Source organism: Parambassis ranga, chromosome 2 (genome assembly GCF_900634625.1).
Source record: "Parambassis ranga chromosome 2, fParRan2.1, whole genome shotgun sequence".
In the NCBI taxonomy this organism is placed as follows: Eukaryota; Metazoa; Chordata; class Actinopteri; family Ambassidae; genus Parambassis; species Parambassis ranga.
Genome location: NC_041023.1, coordinates 17083792 through 17103057, shown reverse-complemented (window position 1 = coordinate 17103057; position 19266 = coordinate 17083792). Strand labels below are relative to the sequence as shown.

Sequence of the window (19266 nt, the reverse complement as noted above, 5' to 3'; positions counted from 1 at the left end):
GCCAAATTTCTGACTAACTTCTTGGCTTTTTGTTCAGAAAAGGGCGCTTGTGACAAATATAAAATCACTAAATCTGCGTGACAATGTCAGGACGTCTGGCTGCTGCGGGACCAACACTTCCGGCGAGATCATCAGGCACGCTCCATCTAGCGACAGCGTCAAGTTCATCACGTTAATACAGGGAGAAACACTTTTAATCCTCCAAAATAAAAGTGCGCACTGTTTGTCAATATATTCTAAAATCCACTTGCATTAAAGAAAACTGAATTTCTGTGTCAGAATTGTTGTTTCCACATAAAAGGAATTGGTTATTTGTTTGTTATTGCAAAGTTAAATCACAAGATTAGAATAAAATGGGATGATAAATATAGATTTGTAATATTTACATTATTTAAATTACATTCTAATTTAACGAATGTGCCAGTTCATAATCATACGTCAATATTTACTTCTTTTATCAACCTTAATGCATTTGCCCTTCGTCATTTATCGTTTTATGTGTCACATTATGACGTACTTAATAGCTTTTATTTTATTTTTTTAAATTACACGTAAGGCAGTCATTCAGCTTTTCTACCCGTGCTTTTATTTTTAAGATGCTGACCGGAAGTTCAATTCCTCCTCTTTACCGTTTGTTGACACTGGTGCGTCCAGGCGGCGGAGGCACACACGCAAAGGCTGTGCACACACACACAAAGAAAGGTATCTAATAAGAGATATTTGCTTTCCGGCTCATCATAATGTAACACGTTGTGTAATTTGTGTGTTTTTGGGGACTGTTAGGACTACAAATGTGTCCGTGTTAACGTCAGAAGGGGAGAATTTAGGAGTCGGTCCATCCTGCGCTGAGATCAGCTGCATGTCGACGGATATAGCTTTAAAAAACGAGAGGAAACCCTTCAAGAGAACGGCGTGTTGTTTGTTTTTAACGTCGCAACGCGGGTTTAAAGGGTTAGAAGCGGTCTTGACAGCGCTGTGAAACCTCTCTGACTTCTTTAGACCAAAGTTTCATTCGGTTGGAAATTGTTGAGGTGTAGCGTCGCGGCTCCCTGCCGACTGCGACATCGCCCCGTCGATGTATTTCTGCTTTTTTTTTCTCCCCACTTCGACCCGTTCGACTCCATCGACAGCAGAGGTCTGCTGTGCGGCCGTGTATCGCTCCGTGGCGTCTGTCAGAACTAGGCCCACGGCCGAACTATTTTACCAAATGATTTCCTTTGTCGCAGCCAGTCCAGGCTAAAAATAGGCTTTAAAAAAAAATAACACCCGGCTGCAAACATTAGCCGAGGTCACAATTCAACGTTATGAAAGAGGAAAGCGCTCAGTCGATAAGTTCCTCAATATCATCCACAGAGGGAGGTTTAAACTGGTGGAACTAGTTAACTGGTAAGGCCTGGTAGTTAAAAAAAACCACGGAAGCGCTTATGGAGTCCGTGATTGCTGCGATTCCATATAGCCTATACGAGTGCGCGTGAAACGACGTGCAAGACTCCGTTAAAAAATCGTTAAATTTAGATTTAATTCGCGGGTCAGCTACAGTGTCCGGTCGGTGTAACATTCCGTGGGATTGTAGAGGAATTTGATTGAATTCGGCGCAGCACCAGACAGTTCAACACATCAGTTGACATTTGAACTCAGATTTGTGAACACAGCTCATTGCCGCCCACGGATGTGTTGTGTTGCTTTAACTTAAGTTTTGTTGCAGTATTATTATATTGGATCATGCCAAATTTAGGAGTGCAGCCTGACCCAAGAGGTCAAACATCCCGACTCTATTCAGGCACATTGAATATTGTTATTAAAATGACCGATTTGTGAAGTGATGTTTTGTGGCTTTCTAATTTTGTTAAGTTTGTTCCTTTAGGCTCGGTATGTCGGATGAAGATTCCCGTGCCAGCACAAGCTCTTCTTCCTCTTCATCCTCAACTCATCAGCAGCAGCAACAGGAGTCGAACCCCCCAAAGAAACGAGAAAGCAAAGCCAGCATGAGCAAAACCTCCAAACTTCTGTCCACCAGCGCGAAAAGGTGAGTCAAGGATGCGGTGGGAGGAGAAGGGTAAATAGCTACAAGTTTTATTGTAAATGTGGCTGGTTTCTCTTTATCATCTCCCCATATAAGGCAGGAAGTTGTAGGTGTATGGGCACAAAACACCCTCAAGAGCATCAAGCCTAAACTGATATGACATTTTTAATTGAGAGTTTGTACTTAAAACGTTCCTTGAGGCAGAAAGAGGTTATTTAACTTTTTTTTCATTGCTGTTTCAGAATTCAGAAAGAATTGGCCGACATTACACTGGATCCACCACCAAACTGCAGGTAAGTGACTGAGCACGCTGCATCACACCGAGCGTGTCGATGCACATCTAGGTTAATGAGGCACTGAATGGTCTGCGCCCACCTGCGCACTCTGATGTTTAAATAGTATTTTTTTTGTATTGAGTTCAGGGTTCACATGTAGTAAGTGCAGCATTGCGTTCTGTTTTTACATTTTGTTGGGACCCAGCTGTTGAAAATCTGATCTCTTTTCTTATTTGGTTTTTGCATAATTCCTGATTTCAGTTGCAGTTTTGCCGAATTTTATGCAGCTCCTTAGGTTGAGACCAAACTATATATTCAAGATGGTTGAATGGCATCTAAAATGTTTTTGTGCACCTCAAAACAGAGGTGTTATGTTCAAATATCTCACTCATAAATAAGTCAGGGATGCTTTTTAGTGAACTCCTTGGCAATGATGAACTGATAAGTATGTGAACACATTTTGGCTGTTACTCAAGTAAGTCAGTAATCATAAAAACTTGGATATCTAACAAGACAAAACAATGATTGATCTCCTTCTGTATATTAATGACCTCAAGGCTCTGATGCAGTCATAATTGTCAGTAAAGCTGGGTGATGAGTTTTTGGTACTGCTTCCATTATCCTCCCTAGTTTATAGTAAAAGGGGGGGGATGTATAATCTGAGGTCAATATCAAATATTAGTCCCAGTATTGACCGAAAAGCTAGATCAATGGGGCCGATCCATGAGGCAGATGTGTTGACTTCAGTTTTGTTTGCAAGGTGTGTTATGTCATGCGTCGGCAGCATTGCAGCATTCTGGTAGACGACTCTCAACAAACAAACAAACAAACAGAACAGAAACGCAGAGTGAGCCAAAGAGCCAGCTCTGTGGAGGTGTTGGGTGCTTGCTACACCAGCAGTGTTTGACACCTACTGGAAATGGAAGCGAATTAATATCAGAAAATGGCCCAGGTCGAAGTCGTTAGTTATCAGTATTGGAAAAAGTTGGACAGGTGCATCCTCCTGCTATTGAGTGCGTGGCAGATAAAAGACAGCAGTGCGGCAGTTTCATCCAGCTAACAGGCATGATTTTTCTGTGTGGCATGGTGACATTTTGTGCTTGTTTTCTTTGGGAATGCAACACATTTTTCATCACTGTTTTAAGATAAGATAAGATAAGATAAAACTTTATTAATCCCGAAGGAAATTCTTGTGCCAGAGGTATCAAGTTACATTAAATGCAGTTAAGTACAGAGTATCAGAGTATAAGTGTCACTATAATCCAAAATAAGAGTACAGTACGCAGGATGAGAAAGTCAGAAAAAGACGCATTATTGCAGTGCCTGACCGCTTATACTTCGATTTAGTACGAAGTAGAGTGTTTAGAGTGGAAATAAATTACGAAAAACAACTTAATACACCCGCGGTGTGCAGAGCTTCTCTGGCTGGCTGCTACCTCGAGGCCGCGCCGGAAGCTGATCATCTTCTATATCTTTTAGTTATTTTTTTTAAATTAATAATTAATATTATTTTTTAAAGTTAGGTTGGCATTAATTAATCTCAGCATGGACAATCATAACTGATTTTAATTATTTTCATTGGTAAACAAAGATTTATTTTTTTTTTTTTTAGATTTTTTTCCTTGTCGTGTTTATTTTTATGAAAATAAATAAATAAAATTATTTCACCCAGACTTAGCTGTCAATGTGAGAAATGCTGCAAATATGTCACAAATGTCATGATTATATCTCAGTGTAATTGGAAAGGGCATTCAGAGCAGCATTTAAAGTAGCCCTGAGCTTATGGAGACATTACTTCTCAGAGCCATGTGTGAGAGGGAGAATGTCTAAATCAGTTATTCATCATTGTGTGTGATGATCTGTCCAACCTGTCTGCGATTAGTGCATGTCTTGAATATAAGAATTAAAACATTTACAAGGAGAGAGGCTTCCCTCATTCTTGACACACCTAACCTATGGGTTCTGAAAAGTAAACAGATCTCTAACTGCTCTTATTGTTGCCAAATTCAGTCTGTCTGACCTGTCTTTCCAACAAGTCCGGCAGGTTGAGACACGTGTCATCAGATTGCACAGTCAGCATGTTATACACATGGCAGCTACTACGGAGAGCATTCTTGAGCCTCTGCGCATGATTTGCATTTGTCACATGAGGCTTTTTCTAATAGTTGCAAGTAATAAAAGGGTTTGTTGTTGCTTATTGCCAGTACAGTGTGTGAGGTGCTACGTCTGAACTCCCAGGTCATGATGTCTAGACCGAGCTGATTGCATGGCAGCAAACACAGAAACCACAACTTACGCAGCCAAGACCCAAAACAAGCATTTAGACGGTTCACCCTGGCCACAGAGGAGATTTAGGCTCCACCAGCAGCTGCTTTACTCAACACTCTTATATATGTGTTTGTGTAAGTCAAAGCCTTGACTGGGGCAAAATAATGTGCACTGTAACTGTACCCCAAACCGCCTGTGGTGTCCCAGATTAACTATTCACGCTGAGGCCCTCCAAGGCTTTGATGGCTTAGTGAGAAAATGTTTCTGATGAATGCAGAGCTGCCGACATGAGATGTATGAAAGTATGTTTTACACAAAGAAAAGATACATTATATTATATTATTCAGATTTCCATAGCCTCCAACACAAAGATGTTGGTTATTTTTATGTGAGGTAATGGGTCATTAAGGGACCTGTCACCAATCTAAAGACAGGCCAAGTCAGATTTCAGGGTGATTGACAGTAGCTTGGACCAGGATTCAAGGCAGTCCAGACAAATCCAGGTCAGGGGTTTAAAGTGGTCAAGATGAGCCAGGGTAGCATTCAAGGTGTTGGAGACTAATCCTGGTCATGGTTCAAGGTGGTTATGATGAGTATAGGTCAGTATAAGACTAGGCTAGACAAGGGTTTACTGTGGTCAGGACCAGTCTAAGAATTGAGACTTGCAAAGGTTATGGATCAAGAATAGTGCAAGCCAGCGGGCCACGGTTTAAAGCTGTCAAGACAAGTCTGTGTCGGGGCTCAAGGCGGTCACGACTAGCCCAGATTAGGGTTTTATGTGGTTGAATATGTGTATATGTGTGCATCAAAAGTGGGAGAACAGGAAGATAATGTGAAATGGTGGCAGAGCAATTCTACTCTTCCTACTCACTTCCCATGGGTTCTTGTTAGCTTATTTCAAACAGGTAGTGCTTAGAGTCCAGCACATAAACTGTATATTAATGATTTTTACATGAAGTCACGCTAAAGATAAAGCAAAAGGTTCGAGGTGGTTGAGGCAAGCCCTGATTGAGACTTGCTCAGGCCAGGGTTAAAAGCAGTTACATTAGCCCAGGTTAGAAATCTATTTACTATTGTTGAATACTGCTGACTAGATTATTAAATAAATATGTTACAAAGTAGTAATTGAAAAATGCCTAAAACCGCATTCTTATGAATTCACTGAACCATAAAATCCAGTCCCTATTTTTGTGGTAAATGATTTCCTAGCATGTTAGGGACACATAGAAAAGAAAGGAAAAAAAGGAATCTGCTCTGCATTTAGATTTGTTTTTGCTCCGTCACAAAGCAGACCTTCAGCAATTGTTTATTCAGTAGCACCCAAACAGAAGAGACATCATTTTCACCCAGGCCAAAGAGAATAAAAGAGGGACTGCTTCAGGGTTGAATTAAACGGCTGCAAACACGCATGCCGTGTCTGCGCCCCTGATAGATTTATCTCACTGGTGTGGAGAAGGGCTCATCTCCTCACTCTGTAGAAAACACCCTCTGTTCAGCACCACGTGCAGACGGGGGATTTTTAGTGGATTTCGCTTCTTTCTGCTTCATTTAGCACAGAATCTGCTCATTAGGGTATGAATGGAGCTGGCCAGCTATGCCTTGCAGATGCTGCTTAATGGATTACACGTCCATGAGTCACTCTGGTTGTAGTCTCGTTTCTCCAGAGGTAGTTTGAAAATCTTAAAATGGACACTGCCTGATTTAAAGAAAAAAGACTTCTGAATGCTTTCCATTATCATCAGCACCTCTCTTGTAACAAAGTTGGTTTTATGAGCACTTAAAGGCAGCCTTTCATCTGCCATTTATCAAAATCTAATTATACTCCTCACAGGGAGTAGCGCAGGCCCCCTTTTCTTTTGCATCGTTGCCACTGAAGTGTGAACCATAGACATCACAGGGCTGCTTCACCTCCTCCCTCCCTCCTGTCCTGTGTTGCTTTCATTCACCCTCTTTTTCTTCTCTACCAGCTATTTTATTTATTGCCTGCTTCCTGACGCTCACACTGCTCTCTGCATTCGCCGTATCTCCTCTCAAGATGTTGCCCTCAGGTGTCAGACGGATTCCTGACATTCCAGGGTCAGGCCTCATGAGAGCTGAGGAAAGTCAGAAGTCGTGTACAGTAGGGTAATTAGTGCTCATTTTTGTTCAGGACCATATTTCAAATCCTGTTTGTTTTATTGATATTTTAGCTGTTTCGGTGCCTTTTTAGGCTCTCTGATCTTGCAACCAAATAATAGCCTGGTGTGAGCCATCTGAGTTGCACATGATCCCTTTAGTCAGCAGCAGCAGCAGCCTCTCTCTCCACACACACACACACACACACACCTCTGCAGTGTGTTACCGGCTTGCGTGTTTGAGACCGAGGTTTTCTCAACAGCTTCTTCACAGCTATAAAAAACCTCCTCCCTGGAGAGGAAGTGGCTGGTCTGTACACTGCTGTTACCTCAGAAAGCCCTGAAAGCAGCACTGAGCTGCTGCTGCACAGATGGAAGTTTGAAGAAGTTTCCCCTCTGTGCTCCAGTCAGACAGCAGCGGCAGTGGCCATGCCCTTAATTATACGGTATCTGAAGTGTTAATATACAGTGCTGCTTGACAGTTTGTGAACCCTGTAGAATTTTCAATATGTCTGCATTAATTTTGTGATATTCACACAAGTCATGAAAGTTAAAAAAGAGAACCCAATCGAACAAATGAGATGGGAATATTTCAATTTTGTTTCAGGAAAATGACCCAATATTACATAGAGTGGCATTGTGTGCACCTTTCCTTTCAGTATCATCTGTGACCCCTTAAACCCCCTTAAAGGTTTCTGGTGGCTTGGGAGAATTTTAGCTGTTGCAACAATCTGGCATTTTGGTATGTTTCCTCACATGAACTGCTTGTTTTAGGTGCTTCAACAACTTAACTTATACCATATCAGAACATTAACCTTTCTTTCTTCGTCATTCTTTCATTAGACATTAGGCTTCTCGTTTAAGCCTCATCTGTCCACAAAAAAATCTCCCAGTGTCTCTCTGGTTTGTCTGCATGCTCTTTATCAAACTGCAGATGGGCAGCAGTGATCTTTTTGGAGAGCAGTGACTTTCTTCTAGCTGTTTTGCCATGCAAACCATGGTTGTTCAGTGTTGTGATGGTGCTTTAATAACCATTAACATTAGAGAGGCCATCAGTTTCGTAGAGGTTGGCTTGTGTTCCTTTGTGGCCTATTATATCACTTGTTTTTGGAGTAATCTTAGTTGACAGACCATTCCTGGCGGTGGTAACTATTAGGGATGTCCCGATCTGATCACGTGATCGGAAATCGGGCCCGATTATGTGATTTCAGACTCGATCGGAATCGGATGTTACCTCCCGATCAGGACTCGGGTATATATTTATTAGGACTCTCAAAGTTAACGCCTTCTGTGCAGGGTGGCTCTGTGTCCTGTAGTGTAGGGGTATGACTAGGCCTGTCACGATAAACAATAAATCAATTAATTGCACGATAAATTAAATGGGCTCGATAAGTTTTTCGGCCGCGATAAATTACATTTGCATGCTGGTTTGTTTTCCTCTCTTTCTCTCTCTCCCTCTCGCTGCCAAAGAGACTGGATGACAAAAGGCGTCACTCCGGTGCGTCATAGCGTATAAAGGCCGTCGGACTTTATATGGCCCGCGGCTTCTGTCTTAAAATGTGTCAAATCAACAGGTGGTTCTTATTTTTTTAACTCATTGTGTAATGTTTACGGGATGTTCTGAGCAGACCACGGTCAGCTCGCTGTCTGCGTCGCCACGGTGCGTCACAGTGCTGCAGGGCTTGGACACTGGTTACAGCAACACAGAGAGCTGTGAAGCTGCTCAACACCGTTTCAACACTTTGCCACAATTCACCACAACACTAAACATGCTCATGTATAGAACCTGCTCTCAGAGAGAGTCCGCGTTGTACGAGTGAAGTTCTCTGTCTTCTCACTGGTGGCACTCGCTGCAGCGCCACCCATTCTAGTTCTCTTGCCCAGTCCTCTTGTGCCATCTCTGCTATCAGTTTCCATGTGTTTCTGTCTACATGGTGGCGTTTGTAAAATTCACTGCAGCTGTCTGCAGCGGCCTGATGCGCATACACACATGCAAACGCGTGCGCACACAAGCACATGTGTACAGGTGAGCCCACTCCCAGAGAGTGCATGTTGTTTGGCTCTGTTGCTCATGACGTGCTAGTTGGTTTGACTTAACTCCATTGACTATGCTCAGATAAGCCATGGTAATAGGCCTACCACTACTCATAATAATAATATCAACATTAATATTAATAACAATAATAATAATAATAATAATGTTGATGATTGGGGGCCTTTCCAGTGTTATATGTTCTTTAGAAATAAAGTTTATTGATCTTTGAAATTGTGTACTTGCATTATATGTCGTTATCATTATATTAGTTGAACATGATCTCAAAACGACAATATTATCGATTATCGCAATAATTTCTCTTGGCAATTAATCACCCAGCAAAATCTGTTATCATGACAGGCCTAGGTGTGACAGTTGGTTTTGGTGCGAGGTCTCGATGAGCTGCTGCGTGTCTGAAATCCTATTTACCACCTTTATAGAGAATCTTGAAAGTATCAGATCGGGACTCGGTATCGGCAGATACTCAAAATCAAATGACTCGGACTCAAAGGCAAAAAAACCTGATCGGGACATCCCTAGTAACTATAGATAGATCACTGTTGGATTCTGTGGCTGTATGGCTTTGTCCTTCAAATAAACACCTAATCTCCTGAGGTTCACATACAAAAACGTTTTGGCTGGTTCTGATGGAAAAGTGTCAGAACCTACAGCACATGACAGTTTGTGTAGCTGCAGTACAGACAGAGTGCCTGAATTGGTCATGTGTATTTGAACCCCGCTCCTCCGCAAGGCACTTTACTCACATTGCCTCCAGCGCACTCACTGGTGTATAAATGCGTATGAATGAATCGCCCAGCGGAGCTGTGGCTACATGTTTATTTTACCACTGCCACTGTGTGAATGTGGTGTAAATGAATTATGCATTTCAATGTAAAGCGCTTTGAGTGCCCAGCGAAAAGTGCTATATGAAACCAATGCATTATATTAATATTATTATTGCTATTGAACTCACTGAGCCTATTGGAGCAAGAGTAGAAGGCAAGAAAGCCAGTCATTATTTCTGGGGTTAAGTTAGAGGACAATTTCATGGTAAACCAATCAGAGGCAGAGTGGGGCGGGTGTTCAGACAAACACACACAAAAACATAGTTGCATACACCAACGAAGAAGAAGTCACACATGCTGCTATGGCAAGTCTAGCGAATGCGTTTTGTTTAAAACTGAAGGTACAACAAACATTTATTGTCCCTCGTTGAGATAAAAAGCAAGAATGTAACATGTGCATTATGTCCAAGAACAACGTGTTTCCACGTCGGATACAAACAATTTAAATCTCATGAAGCACCTCTTATCGTCACACGGTTCAACAAAGTATTGATAATATAATGTGTTGAATTTGATAGTAGCCTTGTCCTACATTACCTCACAGCAACAGTCAGACAGTGTAGATAAGTGTTTTTAACATATTTGACCATTTGTTAAAAGGGTAACACAATAGTTACTTTCCCTGATAATTAGATACTTTTATAATGATGTAACTGTTACTAATTCAATCACTTTTTGGGAGACGTAACTTTACTAGTAAAGTGCCCCACACTGTGCACATCTAAAGTAAACAAAAAGCTTTAAAAATACTCAAATATAACAAGTTCAGTCGTAGTTCAGTCTACAACCTATTATTTCTTCCTTCAATATTACGAGTTTCTCATTAATATCACATATTGATTACCTCCATTTCAGCTCATCTTTTTTAATGCAACCCTCAGGAATCTGACTCATTATCAGTGGAGGAATATCAATGGTACCATGTGATATTAATTCTCCCCCATCCTCATAAAGCATTGAAAGAATGTCTACCGGCTGATTACCATTGTATTAAATTGGCAGGATGGGAGGGGGGTGGGCACGGAGTCTCCTCAGCACTCAAGTGAAGTAGAGTGATTATATTGTCTCAGTCAGCCAGCTCATTACAGTGTTTCTCCTTGTCATCACAATAGCATTGGAAGCAGCCAGTGGTGATTGAAAATGAAGCCCAGTGTGTGCAGATGACACTGTGTGTATTGAAGATCCAGGCTGAAGAGATGACCGGTTTAGAATAAAAAAACATACTAAGGGCTGAGGCGGTGTACATTCATTTAAGCAGGGTCATGAGGGACAGCAGGTTTTTACTCCGAAAGTCAAGCAGAAGGCTTATTTGTTCATTCGAATGCATGCAGAATGTGATGTCTGTTATTTATTATTATGAGTGTTATGTTTTGTATGACATGGCAAACGGAGGCTGTAGCACTTCATTGAAGCTGCTGCTGCAGATGAGATTGTTAAAGGGAGGCATTCTCCTGTGCTGTGCTGCAGGAGTCAGTGTTTGGTGTTTGAAAGATTAAAGGCTTAGTAAAAAGGAATCTGCTGAAATGTCAGCACACTTCTTGCAGCGTGTGTGTACACAGAGGTCAGGGAAGAAGCCCCTCCTGATATTGAAGTGAATGACAACAGTGATAGCTCTGCCATATTACTGCCTCACACAAAGCACTGGGAGGCTTTTGTGTGCATGGGGGGGGGGGGGGGGTGAGGGAGCTGGGGCTCGCTCTCTCTCTCTCTCTCTCTCTCATTCGCTCACTTTCTGTGGCTCGTCTGTGAATGTGAGACGCCTCTGTTGTCGGCCTAAAGAAACCTCAGTCTGCTTGATTTGGTGGGAAATGATACAATATCTATTCTTGGCACAGCTGCGGGTCCTCTCTGAGGTCTTGTGGTGTGACCAGTGACATGTATATTAGAAGTCCCATCCCAGGGCTCCCCTAGATGAAGGACTGCTAAAATGGTAACAATGAGCTGCATTCCGTTGTGGCTACTTTTCTTGATTTGTTGTGATGTTCTTAGCCCTCTGAATCCCAAAACCCAGTAGGTGAGAAATACATGCTATAAAATATAAAATTACATCATTCATCACAACCACTTTAAAGTTTTATCTATGACTCACAACTCAAATTAAGCTTTGTGGGTCGCGCTCTTTCCACTTTACTAAGTAGCAACTTACTTAAAAAAGCAGTGCACCTCTCAGCTGGTAAACCAAGCTGTTACTCGTTATTATAATCCAGCCACAGGCTTAATGATCCATCAATGAACCACCTGTGTTGTGTTGAGGGGTATCACCTGATTTACAGTTGTGATGTGATTGGTCCATTTTGTATTCCCAGCTTTTAAAAATCTACTGTTTCAGAGAGGATATATGTGAAATAATAAAATTTTAAATAATTACTAAAAATCCTGCTCAGAAGTACGTTGTGTCACTCAAGGTGTGTTTTTACATGGGCATCATTATTTATTTTCCCATCAACATGGGATGCTAATAGCTACAGATCCATCCACAAAGGAAGGAGAGGCTACATGCATGGTTTTATGTTTAAACATTGGACTACAATCATGGTTGTATATAGTAGAAATGAGTGACTTCAAGTGTATTTTTTACTTTAATTTCCTGTTGTTACAACTTTTATTATATTATTATTATTATATTATATTTATATTATCATTATATTACTTTAGTACAGATATTCAAATGTGCTGAAAAGACTGCAATGAATTACTAATACAGATTTATTTATTTTAACGCTTATATTAAGAGAATTAAGGCACATATGTAGGGGGGGGGATCCTTGGACCCCAAAGGGTTAAAATCAACATGTTCCATCAAAACAAGCTGCATTAATAGAAAGCTGTTATTGATTCAGTGACTGATCTGCAGGCTTTCTGTACTTGCTGTACAAATGCAAATTGCCTGTGAGGCTCTTTTTTGTAACACATTTGCTAATGTGATACATACTGATTTCAGTTTATTTTAATTTTTGTAAAATCAGTCATCAATAATGTTAAACTTTTTTTCTTTTATGTAATGGTTTTAACATCCGTTTACAATTTACACTATTTCTGCTCTAGTTAGTCTATATTAGTTGATTCATAGGTACGCTTTACTGATCAATTATGTTCCTAACCAGCTGCTCTGTAAAAGATGGAATTTAGAGCAGCTACTCTTTGACTTATCTACTGTCTTATGGAGGCACCATAAAGAGTAGTTGGCTCGTGTTCACGGATCCCATAAAAATGTGCTAAACTTAGCAGCAGCCCTGTTGCAGAAATGAATGTAGCGTTTGTCCTGTCGGCCATTTCTCTGGTTAAAATGGTAACTTGTGAGGCCGCTGACATCCTGCTCAGAGGGTCAGATTCCGGGGCACGTTCGCCTCCTTGTGTGCGGACGTGTGTTTGTCTCTGATAACAGAGCCACGCAGAGCTGCAGAAAGTCAGATTACTGCCTCTGCTGTTGTTACTCAGAACAGAGCTGTGGCGAAGAGCTGTAGTTTGTGTGCTCAAAATCGGATTTGTACTCGCAAATTGCTGCATCTTGAATAATGGATGGTCTTTGTGTATTTAAATATTCAAATGATTCCTATCTAGATGTATAGCAGTACGCTGTGTTTTGCATGTACAATTTTCCCCTGGAACAAGTCTTTTTATTTTTATCCCACAAACACACTTTAAGAGCTGTGCTTGTCATTTCGAAATGAAATGGCAAAGTGTAAAGTGTGTTTTGCATCGCTTCGTCAGGCAGTCAATTATGTGAAAACATCTCCATTAAAGCGCCAACAGAAGCTGCTGTTGACTTACTGTGTTGAATCAAGGCACTTGTGAAGTGGCTGCAGTCTTCAGCCCCGATCTGTCTCCACAGCAAATAAAGTTCTTTTTATCTCTTAGCACTGCGTTGGCACCAGCCATTGATCTTTATTATTTTAATGAATTATCAATGATGTGAAATGTGATAGATGTTTCAGAATCAGAATTAAAGATTCAAAGAGGTTTATTTGTCATATGCACAGTATTAACAACAGGGTCATAAGCAATAAAATGCTTGAAAAAGGCAGACAGGCAACTCCAAGTAATCCAAATACTTAAAATAAACAAAGAAACGAAACAAAAGCTCTAAATAAATAATCAAAATATTGTACCATAAGAATACTATGTACAACAGGAAGGATTTCTGAGGCACATTAGAACTATAATTGAATATACATGGTGGGAAAAGAAAAGCAGAGGATTCATTTCTTCACAAAAAGTGTGTGTGTCTGTGTGTATGTCTCTGTATGTTTGTGTGTGTGTCTCTGTATGTGTGTGTGTCTGTGTGTATGTCTGTGTGTGTGAGATTCAGGTGCATTCATCTTACAAACCCAGAGCAGACACAGATGGAGATAAAGAACAAAACAATGTGTCTCTGTATCTATGATACTGCAGGATTTATCACATTAAATTATTGTGGACAGTACAATATGGTACTCAACATAAGAAATGGATACAAACCACCACAAAGACACTGAAAGCCTTGGTCTGCTGTACAGACATCACCCTCACAAGCAAGTTATCACTCTCGTTGACTTTGTATTACATTCTTGCTTCTAGAGTTGAAGTGCACTGGGACTTTCTATGGACAATGCTTTTCTTTCTAAATTAACCCACAGGTGGGTTGGAACAATATGTATTTCTTTAAACTATTTATTACAGAAAACAAACTCCCCGTGTGTGATTTGCACTTCCGTAAGAAAACACCATTAAAATTAAGCTAAAATTTATTCCTATTTCCTATTCCAATTTCTTCCTTAAAATAAATCACTATAAAACTGCACGCAATAGGAACATTTAACAAAAACATAACGATTCTGCATTTTTTTAGCACAATAAGGACGCCATACTTTGCATGCCTACAACAAGCATTCATATGGCAACAATTCAACTTTGGAGTAGGCCAGGGAAAAGGGTGCCCTGCACAAACAGCTGAACTGAGAGGAGATGATGATAAAGAAAAGGAGGACTCTGTCATACTCTAGAAAGGACATGTCTGACTGCTCTCTATGTCTAGCCATGGTTGTGCTGTTGCCAAAGGCCAATAAATGCCTTTTTCTGACTTATTTTCCTTCATCGGATGACATAAAACAGTTTAGTAATTAGAATTGACCCTTAACATTACCATTTGCAACTCGAACTTTATGTATCATTAAATGATTTAATTTAAACTTGATTGAACTCAACTGGATTCTATTTTATACATTTTGAAATAAAGATTTTCAAACTAAATACAAACAAGGGCAAAAAGGCACACACACACGCACACACGCACACCAGGAAAGGACAGTGAGTTAGTTTTACTTACCTTACTACAGCTACAAGTGCCTTTCTGTGCTTCTTTAGGATCATGGTATCGGACATGTGACTAAATGTTTGCCATCTTTGTGTTGACAGTGCGGGTCCTAAAGGAGACAACATCTATGAATGGAGATCAACCATTCTGGGCCCCCCGGGCTCCGTATATGAGGGAGGAGTATTCTTCCTGGACATCGCCTTTACACCAGACTACCCCTTCAAACCTCCCAAGGTGAAACCTAAATCTGAAACCACTGAGGGTTTTGTTCCACAAGCGTTTACAGTCATATCTTCCACAAGGGGGCGCATTTGATCTGTGGAAAAAAAAAGCCAACAGGAAAAAGTCCTATTCTCAGGCCTTTTAAATGTGACTTTTTTAACCGACACATAAGACCATCAAAGGTCAGTGTGTTGTAATTTCATTCACATTCAATCATCTGTCTGATTTATGTGTCCAGGTGACGTTCCGCACGAGGATCTACCACTGCAACATCAACAGTCAGGGGGTCATCTGTCTGGACATCCTGAAGGACAACTGGAGTCCTGCACTCACTATCTCCAAGGTCCTACTGTCCATCTGCTCCCTGCTCACCGACTGCAACCCTGGTGAGAGCTGCAACACACACGCACACACAGCATCATTGTGTCTGCATTACCTCAGCTTTTCAGTTGACCAATCAGCTCTCAGATAGAATTGAGAATTAGCTGAAAAATTGAAGCTACATGATTGACTAGCAAAGCTAAAGCAGCCTTAATTCTTAGTGCCATGGATGAAAGAAGGTGCTGGAAACATACCTTAGAAGTTTTGCCCCATATTGACAGCATCACACAGTTGCTGCAGCTTTGTCAGCTGCACATCCATGATGTGAATCTTCTGTTTCACAACATCTCAAAGGTGCACTGAGATCTGGTGGCTGAGGAGGACATTTCATTTCATTACAGTGCTTCACCCAGTCTGACAATTCTCCTCTGACATCCACAGAAAGCTGCTGCTCACTGGATATTTTCAGCATGTATAGATGCACTGAGCTGCTGCCATCTGATTGGCTGATTAGATTTAACAAGCAGGTGAACAGGTGGAACTAATAAAGTGGCTGCTGAGTGTAATTTGTTTTTCTCCTTATAAATAGACAGCAGTTAATTATAGCAGCTAGAAGAATCCACAGAAGAAGAAGCACAATGCTTTGCTGCATGAAGGATTTGCAATAGAAGTAAAATCCTAAAAACACAATACAGTATCCTGTGATTCTAAGTGTGTGCATAAATATTAAATTAGAATCTTTTCATATGTCAACATAAGAAGTCATGTTGGAATTCACAACTCTAAAAGAGAGACAGACATTTACAGAAATACTGATGTGATGTTTGGTTGTGTCATCAGCTGACCCCCTGGTTGGAAGCATCGCGACACAGTACACAACAAACAGACCCGAACATGACAGGATAGCCAAACAGTGGACCAAACGCTATGCCACATAATCTGCAGAGCAGCCGCCGGTTGGACAACCTGGGGAACGTGGGACATGGGGGAGGTGGTCGACTTGGGTTGGGGATGTGGGGCAAGGAGGGGTTGGGGTAGGGGTGGCTTCCAGTAGAGAAAGGTGTGGGGGTAGGGTGGGGTGGATTTTTATTTTGGAATTGAAGTCTTAACTCCTGACATTTTGTTGTTTATTGTATTTTTTAAGTTATCTCCAGCCCGACTATAATCAGATCCGGCAATAACACATTTAGTGTTGAATTTTTTTAGCCTGTGCTTTGAAGATGGACATTAATACTAAAACCGCTAGAAGAAACGTGTCACAGCATGATTCCCAGTCGATGATGATGTCAGTGTAAATTCTCACAGTTGGTGTTTGCCCTTTTCCCTTCGAACTCCTTGTCTATGGAAAAAAAAGTGTTTTACACATGTTTAGACGTGGATGGATATTGGTTGTGATTTGTGTTCTGTATTGATGAAAAGCTGTTCTGTTTCTCCCTGAAAGAATTAAACATGACCAACTGAAGCATCATGCTCTGTTCCATCATTTCAGAGGCTTTTAATATGAAGAGGCTACATTGTATTCAGTGCATTAACACGCTTACAGAGAATCATTTAATTGATCTGTTCTACTAGCAGCACATTCAGTATTACTCTTTAAACATTGACGGCACAGAAAACAGCGCACATCGTCCTTTAACCCTGTCGCTGTTTTTCATAAGTCGAGGAATGTGGCTCATTAAAGTGACAAAAATAAATTAGTTAAAAAATAAATATTTCCTCTCAACACTTGACAGTTCTACTGTTAGAAAGGCTGACACAAACACAGCTTTTAACTAGCAGGCTGGACAACAAAGGAGTGCAACTATTGCCACACACAGACATTGTGAAATCATACATCACAAATAACAAGGCAGTACCAGTATTATTATTATTATTGCTGCCAGGCCATATGCAGGTGAGATGGACTGGACTAAGCTTAGGAGGAGAAATGCTGCCTTCACATCATGTGGCAATTAACAGCATCGCAGCTACAAGCTTCCTGTACAACTGAAATGTCAATCTGAGCATGTAAATGATGTTTTAAGGTGAACGTTAACTGCAAATCAACATCTGTTCTTTGGTATTACATTGCTACATTTTTGACAGATGGTTCTTACTGCGTATTGGAACGATCCAGTGCCAACTAATAAAACTTGCACTGTAGTAGTTAGCAGTGGAATAATGAATACTGCCAGATACAGTGTGTGGAAACAGATGGCTGCACAGGCACACCATCCAACCTGGCAACCACAATGTCCTCACCAGCACATTTTTATGTTTAAATCTCAGTGACGTTGCCAGGTTTAGGGGGTGTTGCCCTTTTATGTAGTCACAAAGCTAGTCTCTGGCACAGCGCTTTTATTACTGACTGTATCTGGCAACTTCTGAGCTACATGTGATTTCTGTCTTTATGCTAAGCTAGGCTAAGCACTCTAGACACAAATAAGAGTGTTGTCACAGTCCACTAAAACAACACTATATAAGTGCAGGAATGTGTAGAGGCCTGTCCATGGTTATTCCCTCATGAGGTGAATGCAGCTGATTATTAAGGTGTTGGGTGGAGCTTCACATGTCGTTGGAGGGGGTGCCTTTGCTTTTGCGTCCGGGCAGAGGGAAGGCAGACTTGCTCTGAGGCTGCGTGAGGCGGCTGGTCAGCTGCGTAAAGGGCTCGATGAGCGAGTTGCGTTCAGTGACGCTCACCTCCCACAGCTTCACCTTCTCGCCTCGGGCCCACTGCTGTGCTGTGTCCTGGTCAACCTGACGGCGTTCCCGCAGGTCTGTTTTGTTCCCCAGCACGATGACCGCCACCTGTAGATACAAGGTACTGATAATGACATAAATCCAAGTGGTTCACATCTATCAACAGACAACATTTAAAGCAGCCTCACCTCTTTTTTGTCCCTGGACTTGTCGATTTCCTTCTTCAAAATGTCCACCCTCTTGAAAGACTCCAGGCTGTCCACGCTGTAGACGAGTATGAAGCCGTCTGCTACTGAATAGTAGTGCTTGGGCAGGTCCTGTCCGTCCTGGAGGCCCTTGGTGTCATAGAGCCTCAGCTGTTCCTTCACACCTCGATCAGTTTCCACTGAGGCCACGTACACGTCCTCCTGTGTCTCATTGGACTCTGAGCCTGGAAAGAACATATGATAAGACAAATTCAGGCAAGAGGCTTTTCACAATGAAGTAACATGGAAATAAAACAATTGTGTTGCATTATCACAGCATAATGAGCTCAATATTTTTAAATACGAACCGCAACTGTGCTTTTTATTTACAATACTTACCTACAGTGTGGTTTCCGTACAGCAAATGTTCAAGAATAGCCGTCTTTCCCACCGCTGCCTGGCCACACACAACAACTTTACAGCCTTTCCCCATTTCAAGCCTACAAAGCAAAGAACACCGCTTGTTTCCATTATCATCTGACACGCGTTCGACATTTAATGTTAACATAAACGAGCTCCTCTATAGCAGCATGACACACCTCCTACTCCATCCACAGCGCTGTCTGGCTGGCTGTCATTGCGTTTCGTTGTTTAGCTAGCTAGCTAATGCATTAGCCGTCGTACATCACAGAAACCCAGCAATAACAGCCAAGCTGCGAACACAGTTTTGCTGTACGTGGTGCATTTAAGTAAAACGACTCACGTTAAGAATGTAGATAACCAGCCAGAGTGTCAAGTCTGCAAGTGTAGCACCACAACCGGGGCATCCATTCTGCTCTTCTACAGTAGAGCGCGTCTGGTCATCTCACGGCGCATGCGCAATCAACCAAGTATAATACATTTACACGCAGAGTGCGAACATCTTACTGTAAACCATGCTGTGAAGTTGATGTTCAATAACTCGAAACCATATGTAGTTTGTGTTCGAATCTCGCGGTTAACAAAT

At 41.4% G+C, this 19266-nt stretch overlaps 2 protein-coding genes across 2 annotated transcripts; one reads left to right on the top strand and one right to left on the bottom strand.

Moving 5' to 3' along the window:
- Positions 1 to 610: 610 nt before the first annotated feature.
- LOC114432512 (ubiquitin-conjugating enzyme E2E 1) lies at positions 611 to 16858 on the top strand. Its single transcript, XM_028400566.1, has 6 exons — positions 611 to 702; positions 1865 to 2026; positions 2266 to 2316; positions 14955 to 15087; positions 15314 to 15461; positions 16237 to 16858. The coding sequence occupies exons 2-6, from the start codon at positions 1872 to 1874 to the stop codon at positions 16332 to 16334; spliced, it is 585 nt and encodes a 194-aa protein (XP_028256367.1). The 5' UTR covers positions 611 to 702; positions 1865 to 1871; the 3' UTR covers positions 16335 to 16858.
- A 76-nt stretch (positions 16859 to 16934) lies between these two features.
- Positions 16935 to 19157, bottom strand: nkiras1 (NFKB inhibitor interacting Ras-like 1). Its single transcript, XM_028399063.1, has 4 exons — positions 19024 to 19157; positions 18660 to 18760; positions 18264 to 18505; positions 16935 to 18183 (listed from the first exon to the last, which is right to left on the bottom strand). The coding sequence occupies exons 2-4, from the start codon at positions 18751 to 18753 to the stop codon at positions 17941 to 17943; spliced, it is 579 nt and encodes a 192-aa protein (XP_028254864.1). The 5' UTR covers positions 18754 to 18760; positions 19024 to 19157; the 3' UTR covers positions 16935 to 17940.
- Positions 19158 to 19266: the final 109 nt, after the last annotated feature.